Source organism: Ammodytes marinus (assembly GCF_949987685.1).
Source record: "Ammodytes marinus genome assembly, chromosome: 15".
Taxonomy (NCBI): domain Eukaryota; kingdom Metazoa; phylum Chordata; class Actinopteri; order Uranoscopiformes; family Ammodytidae; genus Ammodytes; species Ammodytes marinus.
Window position 1 is genome coordinate 12647828 of NC_137219.1, and position 20706 is coordinate 12668533.

The following is a 20706-nucleotide window of genomic DNA, read 5'->3' on the forward strand; positions in this document are numbered from 1 at the left end:
TTTTTCTAATTGCATTTTAAAAATTTGTTTTCAGAGCCGATTGCAATGAGCACATTTAAAAAACAAAAACAAAAAAAAACTATTTGTGGGTATCCAAATAAATCATAGTCTAACTGGGAAACCATCTAAAGTTGATTTAGCCTTTAATTACATATGAAGCCCCTTTTCCCGTTTCAATTAAAAATGACTGCGATGAAAGTCTACTCAACTAACAAGATCAGAGGAAATGTTAGGCTGACCTAGCCTACATAACACAGTTGATACAAATGGTGCAATATTCAGTTAATGCCGATGTCTATATTGTCTTCCTGACACTTGTAACGGGTTTAAAATATAGGCTAAATGTCTAAATATACAAACAATAAATAGCCTATATTTCATATTTCCATGTTGGCCAGTTTTCTTGGGGTAGCTGTTCAATAGCCTATAATAATAAATAAAAAATGCGACATTGACGCTAATGAGCTCCGAGATATGGCGGAGAAGCAGCCACTCCCAGCTCGGGACACCTCCTCGTGTATGGCGACCTTTCTTTATAGGTCCATGATGGCGACATAGGCCTGTTTTGAGGGAATATTGGAGCCTATAGTTAGCATACTTGCTTGTCTGTAAACCACAGCAGCAGCCAGTATGTTCACGCAACGGAGGTGACATCATACGTCTCCAGCGCCGACAACCACGCACCAACCGCTGCCCCTCAATGGAAATGACAGCTCGAGCGGCCGCGGCCATTAGATAAACAGAAGCGGAGTTTTAAGACAGAATACAGAGCAGGGCTACACACAGATGCTGTGTCATTACCTCTGCGCCTGTTGTGGCTTACAGCTGTGTTACGGGACCTCACCTAAACACTGAAACCTACAAACGCGCAACTTGCGGATGTTTCATTTATGCACATTTAATATGGTGCCGGTAGCCTACTTGGACTGACTAGCCTACAGTATCTGAATAATGACCCATAACATCTACCGTACACTTGCAGTAAGTGCTGGGAATGGATAGAATAAGCAAATACAACCCAATCGGTAGCCTATGTAAACCTACACGGTTTTGGGTCGACGCTGTTGAGTGGCGACGCCACACGCCTCTATTTATTTTTTGAAGGCTGCATGTGATGTGCGTGGACTACCAAGTCGACGAAGATGGGATGCATTTTGGCTTTTCTGCAGAAAGCAAGACGCGGGGTCAAGCTAAGCCGCTTCAGAGAGCTGGGCCGACAGTATCCAGTCTTCTGTTTTTTGCTGGTGGTCCTGCTGCTCTCCACTGTGCTTTTAAACAGGTAGGCTACATCATGTCCAGTCCACTTAATGAAGCCTGATCATACAGCCTAGTTTAACTACTCCCATATATGCGAACATTGTTCTTCACGCAGTTAATAGTAGGCTAACATAGCCCTTCTGTTTGGCAGATATATTCACATCATGATGGTGTTTTGGTCCTTCCTGGCTGGTGTCATCACTTTCTACTGCTCTTTGGGACCTGAGTCTCTGCTGCCCAACATCTTAGCCTCCATCAAACCAAAGACCAAGGTAGCGTCTGTCAGATAGGGATAATTAGGCTACTGAATAGAGTAATCTGAGACTTATTAAATGCATTTCCACAGGGTTTGTGTTTGTCTCTCTTGAGGATTTTATAGAGGCTTAATATTTAGCCTAGGGATTTATGAAAAAACACTACTAAGTGTAAAAATATAGCTGAAAGACAGATCATTGGAATATATATATATATTTTTTTTGCTTTGAATGATGATATCTTTAAGCTGTGAAAAGTAGCATGTTGACTTTCTCTTGCAGTCATACCAACAGGAGTTGTTCCCACTGGGCCACAGCTGCGCCGTTTGTGGAAAAATCAAATGCAAAAGGCACAGGTGAGATACCTGGTCATAATGCAGTGGTAGTTTAGGACATGCCTTTGGTTTACTTGTGCCAGTAAAAGACGGGGTAAAATTAAGCAAAGTGATTTATATGGTAGCTAACAGCACGGTTAACTTGAGTTCCATAACCCCTTCATAATTCTGCCTTAATCTTATTGAATTTGGTTTGTCAACATGAATTCACTGTGCTCCATAATACACTGTGGTTTATCATTAAATAACGGATAGTGTAACACCGCCCTCTAGTGGTTCGGAAGGGTTCATGTACTTTTTCTTTATTTGTAATGGTTTTAATTCTTTTTTTGTTGATAGGCACACTTTATTACTGGAAAACTATCAGCCATGGCTTGACCTGAAAGTTCCCTCTAAGGTGGATGCTTCTCTTTCAGAGGTGATGCATGCATTGATTAAAAACGTGTATCATTATTTAATTAATTGACCAAATTATTTCATAGTCCAGTTCTGTTTTTTTTTTGTTTTTCAAGATTCTGGAGCTGGTTCTCGAAAACTTTGTGTATCCTTGGTATAGGTAAGCCATTACTCTGGTATTTGTGGCACGTCTTAACACAAAGCGACGTGGCGAAGTATGTTACATGCGGTGACCGTTGTGTCGGTACATTGTTCCTTTTTTCAGAGACATCACGGATGACGAGGCGTTTGTTGACGAGCTGAGGGTGACTTTGCGCTTCTTTGCGGCTGTGTTGGTGCGCAGAACTCAGAAGGTGACAAATTCGACTGTATGTAGTTAAAAATCCCAGGATTGGCTGAACACTCAAGTCATTATTTTCTAATTCACTTTGTCTCTCCCCAGGTGGATGTGGCCTCCCTCATCACGCAAAAGCTTCTTAAAGTGTCCATGAAGCACATCGAAATAATTAGCAAAGCCAGACAGAAAGGTATTGTTGACATGCATCAACCACGGAGCATTCATTCCTATTAAAACAAAAAAACAAAACACAAACCTATCTGCTCTCCCCTCTGTAGTGAAGAACACTGAGCAACTTCAACAAGCTGCCCTGGAGGAATACGGCCCAGACCTTCACGTGGCCCTTCGCAGTCGCAGAGATGAGCTCCTCTACCTCAGGAAGCTGACGGAGATGCTCTTCCCCTACATCCTCCCCCCAAAGGCTACAGACTGCAGGTAACATATATGGCCTCCATATGTTTGACAAAGAGAGTCACAACAAAACATCACGGCATCAGTGCTCTTTAAAGGTGCACTATGCAGTTTCAGTCACTGTAATAAACAGTAAAGTTTTTTTTATTCAGTTATGAGAATATACCTTAGAAGATGTCCACTTCTCTTACACACTCAAAGTAACATAGTGCACCTTAAATTCTTCTGAAAGTGTTGACAATGGTAGATGAGGATCATTCTCTTTACTCTATAATTTTCTTCTTTCCTGCTCGCTTCTCTTCTCATTGCTCCTCTCAGATCTCTAACTCTCCTGATAAGGGAAGTCTTGGCTGGTTCTGTCTTCCTTCCTTCAATGGACTACTTGGCTGATCCTGTGAGTGTAGACGACAATTAAGGGCCAATTTTCATCCAGTGTCATCACTCTCAGCCTACTGCTAGCTAATCATGTCGACGATATCTAATGTAAATTGCAATTGAAAGACTTGTCTTTTTCAGAACATCGAAAGGTGCTTTACAACGATCTATGTGAGTTTTGGGATCTCACTGGCTGCTTTTTTTTTTCTTTATTTTCAGGACACAGTGAATCATTTAATTTTGATATTCATCCAAAACTCCCCTGTAAGTTTATGTTGAACTTATGCACTTCCATTGGCATACTGTGTACTCAAACACCTTGCTGCAGAGTATGTGTTTGAAGATGTTTTTTCTATGTACTTTGGTCCCATCCAGCCTGAAGAAGCCACAGAGCCCACTTCCGCGTTGGTTCCCTTCCTGCAAAAGTACTCTGATACTCGCAACAAAAAGCCTTCTGTAAGTGTTTCCTCTGATCCAGGGGAATAGCCACCAGATTCTGTAAACGTATGTATTACATGCTGCTGTGTCAGGTTTCACCGAGCTTAAAGCCTCTGGTCTAAAATAGTAAAACATCAATTTATGATATCAGAGTTGGGGGTCTCAAAAAGCTTTTACAAAAAAACATATTTTAGAACTATCCCACCAAAATATTTTAAAACTACCTGCCTTCTCTAAATCGAATTTCTGTAAAAACAAAAATGCCTAACACTTTTCAGATGCTAACTATACGGCATCTAATTCCCCAAATTACCCAGTTAGTAGGATTTTGGGGATTTGGATTTTCAGGGGCTTTAACATGAACTTGATAGAACCTATCTATAAACTGTGAGAAGGTTAGTGCCTTTTTTTCAACATTGATTTATGTCATGTATTTCCCCACTACTCTCTCTATCTCTCTCTATCAGCAGGTGCTGAAGCTGGAGTTGAAGGAAATACGAGAACAACAAGACCTTCTCTTCCGTTTCATGAACTTCCTGAAGCAAGAAGGGGCTGTCCATGTGCTCCAGTTCTGCCTCGCAGTGGGTAAGAGTGTCCAGAACCCTGTCAAAATGTTTTTGAAAAAGATTCCATGGCTGCTTTTAACTGCACAACGTAACCTACCTAATCAGCCTTCCGATGAGCTGTCATTTGAACTCCTACTGGATAAATGTCACTGAATTAAATGTTTTCACTCCTCAGAGGAATTCAACGATAGGATACTGTGCCCCGACCTGTCTGACTCAGAGAAGATGTCGCTTCACGAGGAGGTGAAGAAGATCTACGAGACCTACTGTTTGGACGAGAGCATTGACAAGATCCGCTTCGACCCCTTCATAGTGGAGGAAATACGTAACAGTATGTGAGAATGACATTATTCCTGAATTACTGAAAGGACAGTAGTTCACAGAAGGACACATACTCACTGACTGCACTCACCTTTAGTGTGTATTTTATTAACATGTTTGTGTTTTTTTTTGTTTGTTAAACCTCCCAGTTGCAGAGGGCCCGTATGCAGAGGTGGTGAAACTGCAGACAATGAGGTGTTTGTTTGAGGCCTATGAGCACGTGCTGTCCCTCCTGGAGATTGTTTTCACCCCCATGTTTTGTCACAGTGATGAGGTGAGTGAACTAGACCAAGAAATAAATCAGTATCTGTCATGCTCGTCTTTAATAAATCTAGCTCTCTTTTCAAAATATGGTTGTTTAACCAAAGACTGGATGTTAATATCCTCAACCATTTGATCTGTGTTTGTGTGTCAGAGGTAACAAAAGTTAAATCTGCCAAATGTTTGAATTAGAGTTGGTTTGGAATACATTGACTCTCTTGACGCTAGCCTCATCCGATCTCCAAGCGACCAACCGCTATCGGCCGTGTCATCGATACCAGACGCGCAACTGGCCAATGAGCCGACACTGGCGTCATGCCAAGCTGCCAAGCCGAATTTCACCCCTCAGAGGCCATTTCATTGAATACAGCTGGGTGGACCAGCGCTCAGCCATTGTCCACAGCAGGCCACATACCTGTATGAATAGTGTGTCTGGAAAAGTCTATCACAATACCATATTTTTGATATTTTCTCGCCACTCTTGCTCCAAAACAGTGAAGTCATGATTATTATTATAAAGGCGTAAAGAGGTCACTAAATACATACAGAAGAAGGTCGTTTTAATGTTACTCGTACACTGTCCCAGAATTTGCACATGCTGTGTTTGATTGACCTGAAATGAACTTTCCATTCTCCAGTACTTCCGCCAGCTTCTGAGAGGGGCCGAGTCCCCTGCCAGGAATTCCAAGTTGAGCAGGTAGGTTTTTCTCTTGACCAACTGGTGTGTTTGCGTGTAACAAAATATAAGCTTGACCACAATGTTTACCAGTTTATGGATTCATCAGTTTGTATTAGTCAGAAAGTTCAGGTGATGTTTGGTAATCTAGACACAGAAAGCAATTGAAACACGGAATGCCTCACTGGTAGTTATTTAGGTATTGATTGCTGTGTTTGCACCCACACGCAACCCAAGCTCTTGTACTCCTTCTGAATTTCACTAAACATTTAATTAACTGTTTTGTTGTTGTTCACAAGTCTGTGTATCCCAATTAGTAACTGCATTTTGATGGCAGAAAGTAGTGTGTGCAAGCTGCATCAAATATAAATATGAATTCACTTTATGTTTTCTTGATACACCCTGTAAATGAGCAATAAAAAAGAAAAGTTTTCTTATCTTGCAATTACATTAAATTTAAGTAAGAAGTTAAGCTAAGTGCCTTAGGGATCGACTGTCACGTTTCTATCTCGAGGTGTGGCGTGTATGTGGCCACAGGGCCCTGCCACTAACTCCTTGTGCATATTGTTCCAGAAATAGCCTCAGTTTGGATGACATCCGGTGAGTATAATGCATCAGTGTTCTGATCAAAACAGTGGCTGGCTGAACAGTGCTTCTGCACGAAAGATACAAATGACCCTTCATTCTCGCCTGACCAGTTTTAATGCATTTACTGTGCTCTGGGCCCACTGCAATCAGGGCTTCAGTTCAATGAGCACTAGTTCATAATATGATAATGATGCATAATCTTATTGCTAATCTTATTTTCCCCAAAGTCCTAAAAATACGTGTTTTATTTGGGCGCCTGTGGTGTAAATGCAAATGAGAAAAGATTGAGAAAAGAGACCTTAATCACGCTAATCATGTTCATCATAGCATGAGTCAGAATTAATCATCTTTTAATCAATCTGCTGAATATGTGCAACCTAACATCTTAGTTTTGGAAGGTTTAGGATTAATGTTTAAAGATTTTTCATTCAACATTTTTTCAATAACAAAACTAAGGCTTGCCGGCTTGACAAATTACATAATTCATCATCAGGGTAAATTTGGAAAGGATATTGTTTGGATATATGTTTCGGTCTCTAATCTGGTCAAGAAAACAGTCTTTTTTTATGAAATCCAAGCGGCACAAATGTTACACGCTCAAATGAGAAAGAAGAATTAACAAACTATGGTTTTACTGGCCATTTCGTAAACACAGACCAACTAGGAGCCTCACCTTCCTCACACTGCAATTCAGTAAACCTTTCTGCCCCCCACTCCCTACCCGTCTGCCCGCTTGTTGCTCCATCTCTGTAATGCTACCACCGTGCTGTGTCTGTGACTGTTTATGTCCACTCTGACTCTGTAACCACCACCACACTGCCTGCCCCGGTATATGATCCACCATGGTCCTCTCCCTCCTCCTCTTGCCCTTGGCGGGGGGACGTCACCGTGACCCTGTCCTGCTTATAGTTCCTGGGACTGGAGCCCAGAGTCCCCGTCCTCCTCACTGTTCACCGCCTCTGGCAGCTCTTCACCTGCATCTTTTAACTCTCTCCATGCCCAGTCCACGTTCACAACTCTCCCATACGGCTCGCTATCCCACCGCCACCCATCACCCAAGTAAGTCAGGCTCCATTCGTGATCTGTCCACGGGCCGTTCATTGTGATGTCATGTCGTCCCTACTCCCACCCACCCCCCCCTCCCCATGTGGCCCCTCAGTTCCAGCCAGATATATGCCTGCATGGTGGAGAAGATGCATGAGATCCAGTTTTTATTATTTGTCACGTGTCCGTCTCTCCTACCTCTTCAAAGTTCTTGTTGAAATTGTTATCTCTCCTGATGTTTCTGACATTCAAGGTCGTATGGCTATTTTTATTTCACTTAATTTTTTTTTCTGTGACTAGCAGCGATCATTTGGCATTTTCTGATCATTCAAATTTCTGATCCCGTTCAAACTAGACATCTGTTCATGAAATCACTGCTCACCACCGCTGTGTGCTGTGTTTGCCTTTTTGCCCTGCAGCCCCTTTAAAAACAACAAACCAGGCATTTCATTGTGAGATGGCTGTGAAAGTGTCATTTTGGCTTTGGGTTTGGCTACCTTAGCTTCGTCTCCCCATTGTACAGATATTATGCTAATGTCAATCATTGCTCTTTGCTTCCCCTCTTCGTCTCCTCTGTGGTTCCTTCCCTTGTCCCGTCTGTCGAGCTGCATGCGCTTTTTCTAAAGCCATGCGCTTCTCCTCCATCAAGCATTGTCTAACGCCGACCCTGTTATGGCCTGCAGGAACACGTCAAAGAGGGGCGAGTCCTTTGGGATCAGCCGCATTGGCAGCAAGATCAAAGGAGTGTTCAAGAGCACAACCATGGAGGGAGCCATGCTACCATCTTATGGGCTGGTGGAGGGAGAAGACGATATGGTGAGGCCAATCTAAAAATTATTCTAAATATAATTAAAATAAATAAATATTATTTATCAGTTTTGCTGAAGAAGCACCTAAATATCAGTACATTTTAACATTTACCATGCTTGCTCTCACATTTCATATGCTTCAAATAATGTGTCCAAAAATTCATACTTTTTGAATGCTAACAGGAAAATAATTTTATGTAGAAAGGCTTTTGTTCGTTCCGCCTTCTGACAGATGTCTCATGCTCTATGTAGAATCTAAAGCAGTAATGCAGGCTACAAAAAGTTAAAATTCAAACGACAGCAAGCTACACTATCACTGTAATTACCACTTGGAGGCGTTGGTGAGTAAAGAAAGTAAGGGCCCACTCACACTAGGGCCGCGGCCCCGTGCCAAAGCTCATTAGCATACTAAAGTCTAGAACGTTTGGCTAGTGTGACCACGCCAACTGTATTCCAGCACGGAACAGCCCCTTGGCCACGGCACACCTGGGAGAGGTGTGCCGTGGCCAAAGTACAGATGCTAATGAGATGACACGCGCACAAGCAAGCGCACAGGCGGCGTTCCTGACGTGAATTTATTAAGGATGCATTGTCCGTTAACGTCCGCTGCCTTACTAGTCGGCACCAGAATTGCCCACCACTTGGACTTGTAGCTATAATGTGTGAGAATTGACGTGTGTGTAAGCCTAGGTGTGGGCTAATAAAAGAGGGAGAGAGCTAATTAGGTCGGCTCAGAAAGCAAAGCAAAAATGTTTTCGTGTTTACTCACGTTCGTCAGATGATTTTTTTTCTTTTTCCTCCCGTCAGCTGTCATAACTGCATTTACGCATGGCGGTGGAGACGCACCCAAAACAACACACCGCGGCCCGGTGATAAGGAAACAGTAGCCTACGCTAAGGTTTAACAAGAAACTTTATAAAGACACTTAAAAAAACGATCTCTGCCCATACAAAAAGTTCTGACTTGGATTTGATGGAGCGATCGATGTGTATAAAACCATCCGGTACGTATGGTCTGATGACGGGCCGTTATATTAATAATAAACAGCGTGCTGCACAAATATGAGACTGTCCACCGCGACCTATTACGTCAAGGCTACATTAAAAAAAACAATAGCTTAAGGATTCTCGTTGCTCTAATGTGGAAGTGGAATATTTGATGCAAATTTGGCCGGATGAAAATATTCACAAACAGTCGTAGCCTACAAGTAGACTACGCTCCAAATCCTAAACGCGCACGGTGCAAGTATGCCCAGGCCACGAGCAGTGTGAGCACGGGCCTGCGGGGGGAGTGGGGAGGGGGGGGAATCGTGCTGAATCGTGCTGAGCACGGAACAGGCAAACGGCACTAGTGTGAGTGCGCCCTAAAGCCATGCTCTTCTCCAAATCTGTCTCCAAATATGCGTTTCCCTTTTGATGATATTGCAGGTTTTAGTTTTGGATCACTGCTGTCTGGCCTCCCATTAGTCACATGATTCCAGAGAGGGATTCTGCTGTTCTGAACGTTTAACTATTGCTCCCAGTACTTTTGTAGCCTATTGTGTCAAAACATTTTCAGTACACTGTAAAGACATGAATCTAGAACCTTCATGTTCAGTCCAATGTTAAAATCTACGGTTTATGGCTGCACAGTTAAATCCACTGGAAAATGAATAAGAAAAAGGCTTTTGTTGGTTTTAACAGTGCTTGTTTGCATTCGATGAATTTACATGTTCAGCTGAAAGAGGGTTGTGTGAAGGAGTGAGTATTTCCCTAAAAGAATACATTACAAACTCGTAAAATGACTGAACATCTGCTTTGATGGAGAGAAATGTAACAAGTGTATTTTTTATTACAGTTCTGACCTATTGGCTTCTGTACAGAAAGGGCCTTACTGTCAGGAAATATTTGTTTAATTGCCCTTCCGGGACCAAGTGTAAAGGGATACACTCTGCTTTGTTTTCATTTCCTCATACTTTTGGCTGAGTCTAAGCCAACTTTTTTTTTCTTTTTTTTTTTTTAATAATTTTTTTATTTATTTGACAAGTGCACACTTGATGTTAAAATGGCTCTAAAGTGAAGACAATGCAGTTGATTGACAGAAATAAACAGTACTTGGAACAGTATTAAAGGACAGCTCTTCAGCCAGTTGTGATCAATAATAGCAGTTCTAGACATGATGTACTATTTCTTCTTACTCTACCTGACCTTAATCTCTCTGTCTCTCTCTCACTTCCTCCCATTCAAGGTGGAGGAGGCCACAATGGTGCTGGAGGATGACTCCCCCATGGAGGCAGCCTCCACCCCGAGCACACCCCGAAACCTCTCAGCCTGGAACATCACCATTCCCTACATCGATTTCTATGACGACGATGTGAAGAGGGAGAGGATTCCTGTGTTCTGTATCGATGTTGAGCGCAACGACCGGAAGGCGGGTGAGGCTGAGCATAACCTGTCACTCTGTCTTACTTACTCTGAAGTCATCTGAGAGAGACTGTTGTGCCGTCTGCTGTGTGCCATTCTGTTGCTCAACAAAGCTATGCACAAAACAAATTGACAATAAATATAAATAAGGACAAATGTAAGGGACTGCTGCAAAAAAAAAGCCGTGAAAAGAAAAGTAGCTTAAGACTTTTTTTCTCTCAGTTTTCCTTTTTTTAAATGAATATTCATAGACTACAAGAAGTCGGTTGATATGGGCAATTTGCGTTCAGCCACTCACATCACATACTGTAACATGCTAGTTCCTTTAGACGGCAGTTTTGCTATCTTGGAATAGGTCTAACTTGTGAATCTTACTGTATGTGTTTTTTTTTGTTTTGTTTTTTTGCTGCAGTGGGACATGAGACCGAGCACTGGTCTGTGTACAGAAGATATCTGGAGTTCTATGTCCTTGAATCAAAGCTCACTGAGTTTCATGGTATGGGTTTTTCTTCTGCATATTGTCTATCTAGTTTGCATAATATGGCGCATGTGGGTTGTTCTTCTTCTGTTCAATTGTTCTCACGCATTCCAGAGAAATTCGCAGAACATTTCCACTTGAACAATTCTTTTAGAAGTCAATTAGGTTTAATGGACCTGTTGAATCATTTAGGCACTTATCAAAGTAAAAGGAAGCTCGTTCTTTTAATTTTTTTTTTTAATGTTTTTTTTTCCTATCTTTGCAATCTTGCGCCTTTTGTAGGCTCATTTCCAGATGCTCAGTTGCCTTCAAAGAGAATCATCGGTCCCAAGAATTATGAGTTTCTCACGTCGAAGCGGGAGGAATTCCAGGAGTACCTTCAGGTAAGAAATATGTCTTTGCTTCTGAATTTTACTACACGTGATAGCTCAGTACAGATTTACGGGTCTAGAGTTGAGCAGCGGTCTCAAACATGAAACCTCTGATTATGTAATCTTCCTGTCATGATATAAATACACAGCTGAGACTGCCACCTCCGCAAAGAAAGTGGGCTCATAATGTATACCTGTCAAGCAAATGAGAAGATTATATTTGAACATGTGCCAATTGTCCACTAAACACTACTCAGTTGTTCTAATGTGGAACAAGTCTCACGTCTTCTGTTCTGCGTAAGTAGGCTAGATAGCTAAAAACCAGCCGATAATGTCCTCTAAAATTTATCAAAGTAAAAAGTATAGCACTTTAACACATGGTTTTAGTAGAAATGGCATGTTTTCATTACTTGGTGTCTGAAGGTTAAGTACAGGTTCACGTGTATGATTATATTCTTAATTCCACATATATTTTTTTTTAGTCTACACACACTCATCCACGCAAACGCTAACACACACACACACACACACACACACACACACACACACACACACACACACTAACACTAACACACAAACACACACTGTGCGCTAGACACATCTTTCCACTGAATGCCTCTGGCTGAACAGACAGCACTCAAGTGACCAGACATCAAGGTTAAACTGGAACCATCTCAATTTTTTTTAAAGCATTGGTTCCGGGAAAACATCAGGTCCACTTTCAGGAAATAACCTTTTGAAAGTAACCATCATGAAATTGTGATGAACTCACAGCGCTATATGTCAGGACATGGACAGGTACAATTGCTGTCCAAAATGGTTAAGAAGAAATCTTCTCTGTGTCTCTGTGATATGGGCTTTCGTGAAGCCAGTTCAGACTCTACAGTTGTGATTGGGGTCCACTTTTTTTTCTTTAGCAGTGGAGTTAAGGGGGACTTGAGACTTGGCTGTCAGACACCTGGGCAGAAAAAAGTAGTCCTTTGCACAACTACAGAGGGTTTGAGTTCTGAGATCTTTTTCCTCAAACAATGACTCATTGATGGTGTGATGGAACTGTAGTATCCTTGACGGCACCGTCAAAGTAAGGTTTTAAATGGTCTAATCTAATGTACAGACATGCAAGCAGCTCTAAGAGGCTGTGGTAAAGTGGGGCTTTGAGCTAATGTCAGCATGCTTACATGCCCTGCATTTATGATGTAAACGTGCTAATGTTTAACTGGTAATGTTAACTATGTTAAACATCTTAGTTTAGCTATCGTATACTTTAGTACTTTTCCTCATGTGGTATTGTAATAGGTGACTTAAAGCCACTACGAGTAACATGGCACGTTGGCGTCCCCTTTGGACAAAAGCGGTAGTATTTTTACGACGCCCGCTGTCGCAAAGCTGTTTTCTAGCTCGTGCCAGGCGTGCGAGTGTGAACTGAGAAGGGCGCAATATAGTGCATGTCCGTGTGTTGAAAGTGTGAGGACTCTTTTCGGCTCCGTGAGAGTGGTTTTGACACTGCATCAACTAATGCCAGTCAGTGCTACACACACCTGATTGCAATGAGTTGATGCAGCAGTGTCACCTAACTACTCTCTCTCACGGAGCTGAAAGATTACGTGTCCTCACAGAAAGCGAATGAACGAGAGACGGCAGTTGGTATGGATCACGATGAGGTAATGTGTTTGTGTTGTTGATGTAAATAATGACTATTTCAGATAATGGTTATCTGTTGATGGTGAAGCAAAGCAAACTTTGTGTTAGTACCAACCGCTCATTCATTTAGGAGTAAACACTGCAGTCTAGTTTCGCTCTCGTGAAATTGTATACACGTTGCTTGGGAACGCCCTCGTCCCGCCCGTAGCCTATATCACTCTCCCTTTTAGCTTTTCTTCATTGCATTCTCTTTTTTTTCTTTGATGGTTCAGCCCCGTTATCAGTCATTATGACGACAAATAACTGTCTCAAACAAGGCTCCCGCTCCCCTTCCCTCATCTGGAGGGATAGGCTTCTCAAATTGCGTTGCAGCGCCACACTGAAATCTGCGACCAATACGGATATGTGACCATAGAGCCTGCACGAGCGAACCGAAAATCGGACTGGGTGTGCGACCAGACCAAAAGCAGTAATAAAAACTATATAAAAACGTCTTTCTTTGCACTGATGGTCTCGTTTGCTGTTAAAGGTAATTAATGATTATCAGAGGAAACAAAGATATTTAAATGTTACTCGTAGCCACTTTAAGTATGGTTTTCAGGTACTCTTTACACCACGGACTACCTCCAACTGGTCAAAGTCTCTTAGAAAAGGATTATTTGACAAAAAAAAAATCTAAACAAAACAAGTAATATATAACAAAAATAATAAGAAAAAACAATGTAAAAAATTTAAATTACATAAATAATACAAATAATGTACACCTATATTATCACCAGGCTTTATCCGTTTGAAGTTCATCTTGTGAAATGTGCTCGGTTACTGTCTATTGTTACTATAGTCCAGGAATGGGGTCCATGTAGTCAGAAATGAATGTTGATGTCCAGCGAGTCTGGATGTGACCTTTTCACAGATTGCCATGTCGGTCATTAGTTCAATCCAATCTCCAAACGAGGAAGGCGTGACTGATTTCCAATTTCTCAAAATAGTTCTGCATCCTGTTAAAATGGCCATTCAATGATTTTCAACATGCATGGTCCTTGAAAAAACGGCAATGTGTAACTGTCTTCACAAAACAGATTGAAAACATATGTGATTGACTGCGTCCACACTGCGTCTGCAACCCAAGTAATATACTATACCTGCCGTCTAATGTATAATATACCTGCTGTCTAATGTCTGACATATTTAGAAGCCTCATCATTGATTCAAGGTTGTCTGAATAATCTTCCCCTATACACACACAGTGACTGTATATTTGCATGTGTTTTTTCTCTACAGAAACTCCTGCAGCACCCGGAGCTGAGCAACAGCCAGCTCCTGGCCGACTTCCTGTCTCCTCATAGTATGGGGTCTCAGTTCCTGGACAAGATGTTACCGGACGTCAACCTGGGTACAGTATGAGTCTGTATGATAAAGACCATTGAAGATGGATTATGAAGAGCATGTCAAACACACTGACGATGTTCGATCGGCCCTGACCTTGGGTTGTGAGAAGATTTGTGTTGAGATAAAATGTGACATAACCATACTTCACTGAGATATGATATTTATCTTTTACAGGAAAAATCATTAAGTCAGTTCCCAGCAAATTGATAAAAGAGGTGAGAAATGCATTAATCATGGTGTGTGTGTGTGTCTGCGTTGCGTGTGCTGTAGGAATGTTATCCATTTCTCTCTACGATACAAATGTTTCTCAACACAAACACACACGCACACACTGCTTATTTAAGTTATGACGTGTGTTTCTTAGATCCTTCAAAGTCCATTAAGCATTGTAATATGACGAATACACATGTAAGAGAAATAATCGCCATTTTAAATTCTTAAATGCAATGTGTCCTGGGATTTCTCTGTCAGAAAGGGCAGCACCTGGAGCCTTTCATCCAGTCCTTCTTCAACTCCTGTGAATGTCCCAAACCCAAACCCAGCCGCCCCGAACTCACCATCCTGAGCCCCACCTCGGAAAATGATAAAAAGGTGAGCGATTCAAGTCATTTTTCATACTCTCTCTTACTGCAAGCCCGGTCCCCAGGACTGTTATCTTTTGAGGGCAGTTTGAGTCCTCCCTGACTGATTTAGTAAACATTTAGTAACATTTTAACCAGAAGAGTTTCCAGTTTCAGGTGAGAAGCCCACAATCTATATCGGATTCAATGTGAAATGTTTCAGAGATAGTTTTCAGTGTCATGGTTTGCATCTGACAAGACGTCACTGTAGGATATGTTAGCTGTTTTTTCTGTTTTGTTTTGCTGCTGCTATTATTTTGTTGTTGTGATAATGTACATTTTTAGTTGTTTTGAAATGTATTCCATTGGTACAGCAGTGTTCAAATAAAGTTACCATTAAACAGACCGTAAAGAAGTAAACAGACATTTTAAAGTCAACTTCATAGCCAGCGGTTAGTTTTGGTTTTCTTTATCTTCCCTATGTGGGGAATAAAAAATCATTGAAGTGCATACAGTTTTGTGAAATAATCTGGGTCAACACATTTTGTCCCATCTATTTAAAATAGTTCTGAGATTCGGGGACATTGTTACCCGTCATGTTTTGGGCAGTAACTTGTCAACTTGCAGGAAAGACCTTTGTTAGATAATCACATTTTGTTTTGCGAAGACGAAAAAAAAGATATTTAAGTAAAGTAAAACACATTGCTAGATCAGTAGTGTCATGGTCTTAGATGGTATTCACGCTTTAAAAATTATGTAAATCTATCTCTCCTAGCTCTTCAATGACGTCTTCAAAAACAACGCTAACCGATCGGAGTTGACAGAGAAGAGACACAACCAAAATTATTTCATGGAAATGATCAATGTTGAAGGCGTGTACGACTACTTAATGTATGTGGGTAAGTAAGTTATCCTGGAGTTTGTTCATCTTAATCCATATCACATTAATTTAATTACTTAATGCATTTTATCGGTTTTGAAAATGATAAAAACGCTTACTTGGGTGAAGTTTTCTCTTTTTAACCAAGAATACATTAATCATTGCATTTAGTAAATCCAAAAATATGAGCATTTCTACATAAAATACCAAATGATCAAATTCCATTTTTTCTTATAGAAATGCCAGTCATTTATGTATAATTGCTGTTTGACTGGTACGGCACAAACAAAAGCAAAGTAGTATAGCGATTTTGTTAAATTACCTTATGTACTGTATAACATTTTTTTAAAAACAAAGTGGTCTAAAGTCATCCAAGGAATATAAAGTAAGTTAATACAATATTCAGACATAAAAGGCTGGTGTTCCATGATAAATATCTAACAATGATCCAACGCAGAGCTGATTATTTACTCACACACACGCACACTATCTTTCTGCCTCCTTCTCTCCTCTTCACTGTTTCTCAGGCCGAGTCGTCTTCCACATCCCCGACTGGCTGCACCACTTGCTTATGGCCGGCAGGATCTTGTTGAAGAACACACTGGAAGCCTACACTGACTCCTGCCTACATTACAAACTCAACCAGGTGGTCCAGGAGCACCGACTGGTCTCACTCATCACCCTGCTTCGAGGTACGCTGCAGTCACATTCACATGAAGGGGAAAATTAAGACAGCGGTGTTGATTCTGATTACTGTAAAATAAATGCATTTGAACGTTACGGCCCCCACACACATCCTACCTCTACTGCGCGTCTACCTCGCGTCTGCGTCTGACTTTTTGTCACAGACTGTGAAATCAACGTAGAGCGAGCACACATCCAACCTCAGACGCACTGCTGAGGCGCGTCGGAGGCACGTCTGCAGCGACGCTCCCCTTCACCTCAGGAGGCTCGCCTATTTTTTTTCTGAGAGCAGCGCGTCTCTCTCGCGTCTCTGTGCTTTAACTGATAGAGAAATACTCTGCTGACAGTCATACCAGCAGCATTCACTCTAGTTACACGTTTACCCGGTGTGTTTATTTCAAAATAAAACATCCCTCAGTCGTATACGCGAATAATCCCTTTATTTCACGATTTAATTGTGCAATCAAAATCCGAGGGATTTAAAACCTAATTTTAAATTAGTTCTGGCATTTCATTTTTGGATAAATGACACATATAGAGATCCAATATAGTGAAGAAATAAAAAAGATCATGATGAGCGCAACAGTTTTCCGTTGCTCTATCTGTGTCTACGGCCTTCTTCTTCCCCGACCACACCCCCCTCTCTCTCTCCCGTATAAATCAGTAAAGTGATTTTTGAAATACTCTGCTGAGAGTCATATTGACTTCATACTGGCAGCTTTCGCTGTAGTTTCACCATTTCCTGGTGTGTCCCCTTCAAAATAAAACTTCCAACAAGCGAAAATATGGCAAAAAAAAATGGCAATGGGGCGCACGGATTACTGCCCAGACTCAATATAAATCATATGCATCATAGATGACATGAAAGAACTTCATTTTTAATGGGAATTATCTATGAAAACTCTATGTAGAAAGATAGGGCTTTAGAAGCAGCGCTGCAGCAGCAGCAGCTGCTGAGACGTTGCATGTGTGTCCGAGAAAAGTCCGAGAGAGGCAGCAGTAAGGTAACGCGACGCGCTCCAGAGGTAGACGCAGGATGTGTTTGGGGGCCGTTAGACTATTCCTTTTATCATGGTCATTTAATAATGGAGTGACCTGATGTGCTCATTAACCCTTGCCCTTCTAGATTCAGTTTTCTGTGAGAGCAGTCTGCCCCGCTCGGCTCATGACAAGCAGACGAGGGCCAAGAAGACGTTTGAGCAGATGATGTCTTATATTCCAGGTACACCGTATTCCATGTACTGCTTTTTATTTTCAAGACCATCCCACAGCAGACTTTTCCCCTTTTTGTACAAATCATATGTACCGATGTGGGAAAAAAAAAAGAGTTCAGTTTTATGTGAAAATTCATTATCCCACTCATCTTTAGAGCTTTTCGGGAAGTGCATCGGAGAAGAAGCCAAGTATGAAGGAGTACGTCTCCTCTTCGATGGACTGCAGCAGCCAGTTCTCAATAAGCAGGTACACGAGGACGGACGCAAACACACATGTTTAATTATGTCACTTTAAATATTTTATGTGTGATTTGATGTGATTTGCAATGTCAACTCTCCCTGCAATTCAGTAGTGGTGTATTGTTTAAAAAAAAATTATTTGCTGTTAATAATGCTCATCATTTTCCCCCTACTCTTCACCTTCCTCAGCTAACATATGTGCTGTTGGACATCACCATTCAAGAACTCTTTCCTGAGTTCAATAAGGTAAACTGATATCTGAAATATCCATCCATCCCTCTATATCTGACTTATAGGGGGATGATTTATGATTTATTTATGAACCTGTATCGTATTTGTATCATTATCATGTCTGGTAACAGGCATAATAAGTCATATATTAAACCTATATGACAAACTAAATGCAAAGATAAAGTATCATAGCATGATGTTACATTTAGAAGCAGTTTCCTTTATGAGAGTATAATGATACAAGTTCAAGGTGCCCTATATGTTAAGTGTTTGGATGTGGACATTTTTACATTGAACATCTGTGTTTGTGTTTCCTCAGCACGCACAGAAGGAGGTGTCTTTGATGGCTCCATGGATGTAAAAAAAAACTGTTCAATGGACGTGAGCTGACATGCTAAACTAAGCCCCCACTACTGAAGATACCTATGTTGGTGTGATTTCCTAAAACTAACATTGAGATCAGAGCCCCTGGTCTGGATACCTGCCTCAGCAAGAACAGGAAATCCCAGGCTTCTCCTGCAGCATGGGTCATTTACTTTGTAAAATAAATTATTTAAATAAAATGATATAACTGTGTTCTTTGTGTAAATAAACAAATTGAAAATATATTTAGTCAGCAATTTTTATTTTACAATCCTTTACAGCACGTGTAGCCTCTAATCTATTAAGCGTCCAGGTCCCTGAAGCTGTTTGAATATTGATATACAGTATATTGTGTTACATGTGAAGGGGCAGATCATGGGAAAGGCCTCATCAACATCAACTGACTGTGGCAACTGTAACATGGAAGCTAAGCTACATAGATTGTTAACGATGGTACCACGGTAAATTCCGTTTGTGTTGGCGCATCACATTGGCTCACTGTTGTCAGTTTCTGGTATTGGCTAGCTAAAGAGCCTTCAAATAGTTTTCTTTAATGAAAAAAAACATCTGAATAGTTCTGAAATTATTACTAACTTTATTAGTTGTTAAATACAAATACTAAACATTTGGTAATTACTACTCTCAAATGTAAAAATGTGTTGCTTTTACTGGTTTTGTCTGTCAAATGAAATGTACATGGTACAGCTAAAGGTGAAGTAAGCGGTTTATTTGTTAATATGTGTTAAATCACTCTTTATTCATACAGTGTTCACTTTCATAATGTGCGCGTTTCATAAAGCCGATTTCTCAGTCAGCTGCTCTGCATGTAATCGGCTAATAAGCTTTTCGGGGGATCCCGATATTTATATCCAATCACAAGAGAGAACGCTGCAAACCGACACCCGTCACACTCATGGGGCCAATCCGAATAGTCTTTTTTGCATAGGAAATTGCCTTTCCTATCGAGATGACCCGGAAGTACTCGGCGGATATGTGATTCGAATTCTCAAAATGCTTAGGAAAGGCATAGGAAAGGAGCCTCGATTCATCCTTTAACCCTCCTTTAGCATAGGTTACTCCGGACCAACCTATGCGAAAGGAAAGGAGATAGTGGTAACCCATAATCCTTTACGGCGGCAAGATTTAAAGCAACAGGCCCCCGCCGGAGTTTACCGACTCTACACGAATACGAACGAGAGGTAAAACAGAAGAGAAGAGAGGAAGATTTAACTCGGCTAAAACAAAATACCCCCCACCCCCCTCCCCCATAAAGATAAAGAACTCATAAAAGACCAACATCATAATAGTTATTTTCGTAGCACATAATTTACACCATAAGAAAATAAAATACCAACTTCACATTTAATGAAGTTACTGGGGGCAGTTCATTTCAACATCAACATAAGTGTAGCCTCTTTTTATTCCACATGTGAATTGGGATATATGCGATTGATTCTCACTCTGTTGGCGACAACCTGATTAAAATCAATATGAAAAGAACGCATGGATCAAACGAGTGCTTGTTGTAGTCAATTTTCGGAGAATAGGCATGTAGTTTCACGCTAGTGACTCACGTCAGCACTACTCGCCGTCGCGCAATGACGTTGGTTAGGAAAAGTGGAGTCGAATTCATTTGAAACAGTGCTGTCTTTTCCTATGTTCGATAGGAAGCACCTTTAATATCTCCTTAACCCCGATGACGTTCAGGGGTTAAGGTATAGGAAAGGAGGCTCATAGGTTAAGAGATTGGACTATTCGGATTGGACAGATGGATGAATGTTTATGCGCCTAGAACGGTGGAGCAGGTAAAAATCCTTCCCAATGTCTGTTTTGATGGTTTTTATCATGTTTTTAATCACACTTATGGATCTGAGATGATGCTAGATAACTCGCAGCTTGAAGACTACCACATGGACTACCACAGGGGGCTGGCTATCAATACATTATTCATATCCATCTGACGGGACACACCCTCAAGATGGCAGCTCGTTTGGTTGCATGCTCTGTCTCTGTGTGATTTTAATGTGGTTTTACTTGGGTTTTACTTGGCTTTTATACCTTTTAAACCTTCTTTTAAACCTGCTTCACTTCGCTATCGTTGCCTTGCTGTATGGATTAATTTTTGGAAATCTGCGTGGATTATTGCTCTGCTTTGCCTCGCTGGCGTTCTCCACCTGCAGCCAGC

At 41.2% G+C, this 20706-nt stretch overlaps 1 protein-coding gene across 3 annotated transcripts; it reads left to right on the forward strand.

Annotated features, from left to right (window-relative positions):
• The first annotated feature begins 746 nt into the window (after positions 1-746).
• On the forward strand, positions 747-18665 carry snx14 (sorting nexin 14). Of its 3 annotated transcripts, XM_080042036.1 has the most exons (30): positions 747-1279; positions 1409-1529; positions 1794-1867; positions 2186-2264; positions 2359-2402; positions 2508-2595; positions 2685-2769; positions 2858-3014; positions 3309-3384; positions 3585-3629; positions 3741-3821; positions 4274-4388; positions 4545-4700; positions 4840-4964; positions 5590-5648; positions 6201-6227; positions 7125-7274; positions 7943-8075; positions 10295-10481; positions 10883-10966; positions 11231-11331; positions 14242-14353; positions 14524-14564; positions 14821-14940; positions 15685-15808; positions 16317-16481; positions 17600-17695; positions 17843-17934; positions 18117-18173; positions 18478-18665. In XM_080042036.1, exons 1-30 carry the CDS (start codon positions 1143-1145, stop codon positions 18517-18519), a joined length of 2973 nt encoding a protein of 990 aa, XP_079898162.1. In that variant the 5' UTR covers positions 747-1142; the 3' UTR covers positions 18520-18665. The 3 variants fall into 3 exon arrangements, with proteins under 3 accessions (XP_079898162.1, XP_079898161.1, XP_079898160.1); XM_080042035.1 differs by lacking the exons at positions 747-1279; positions 1409-1529; positions 1794-1867; ... (5 more) ...; positions 6201-6227; positions 7125-7274 and having other exon boundaries at positions 3009-3014; positions 4271-4388; XM_080042034.1 differs by lacking the exons at positions 747-1279; positions 1409-1529; positions 1794-1867; ... (5 more) ...; positions 6201-6227; positions 7125-7274 and having other exon boundaries at positions 3318-3384; positions 4271-4388.
• Positions 18666-20706: the final 2041 nt, after the last annotated feature.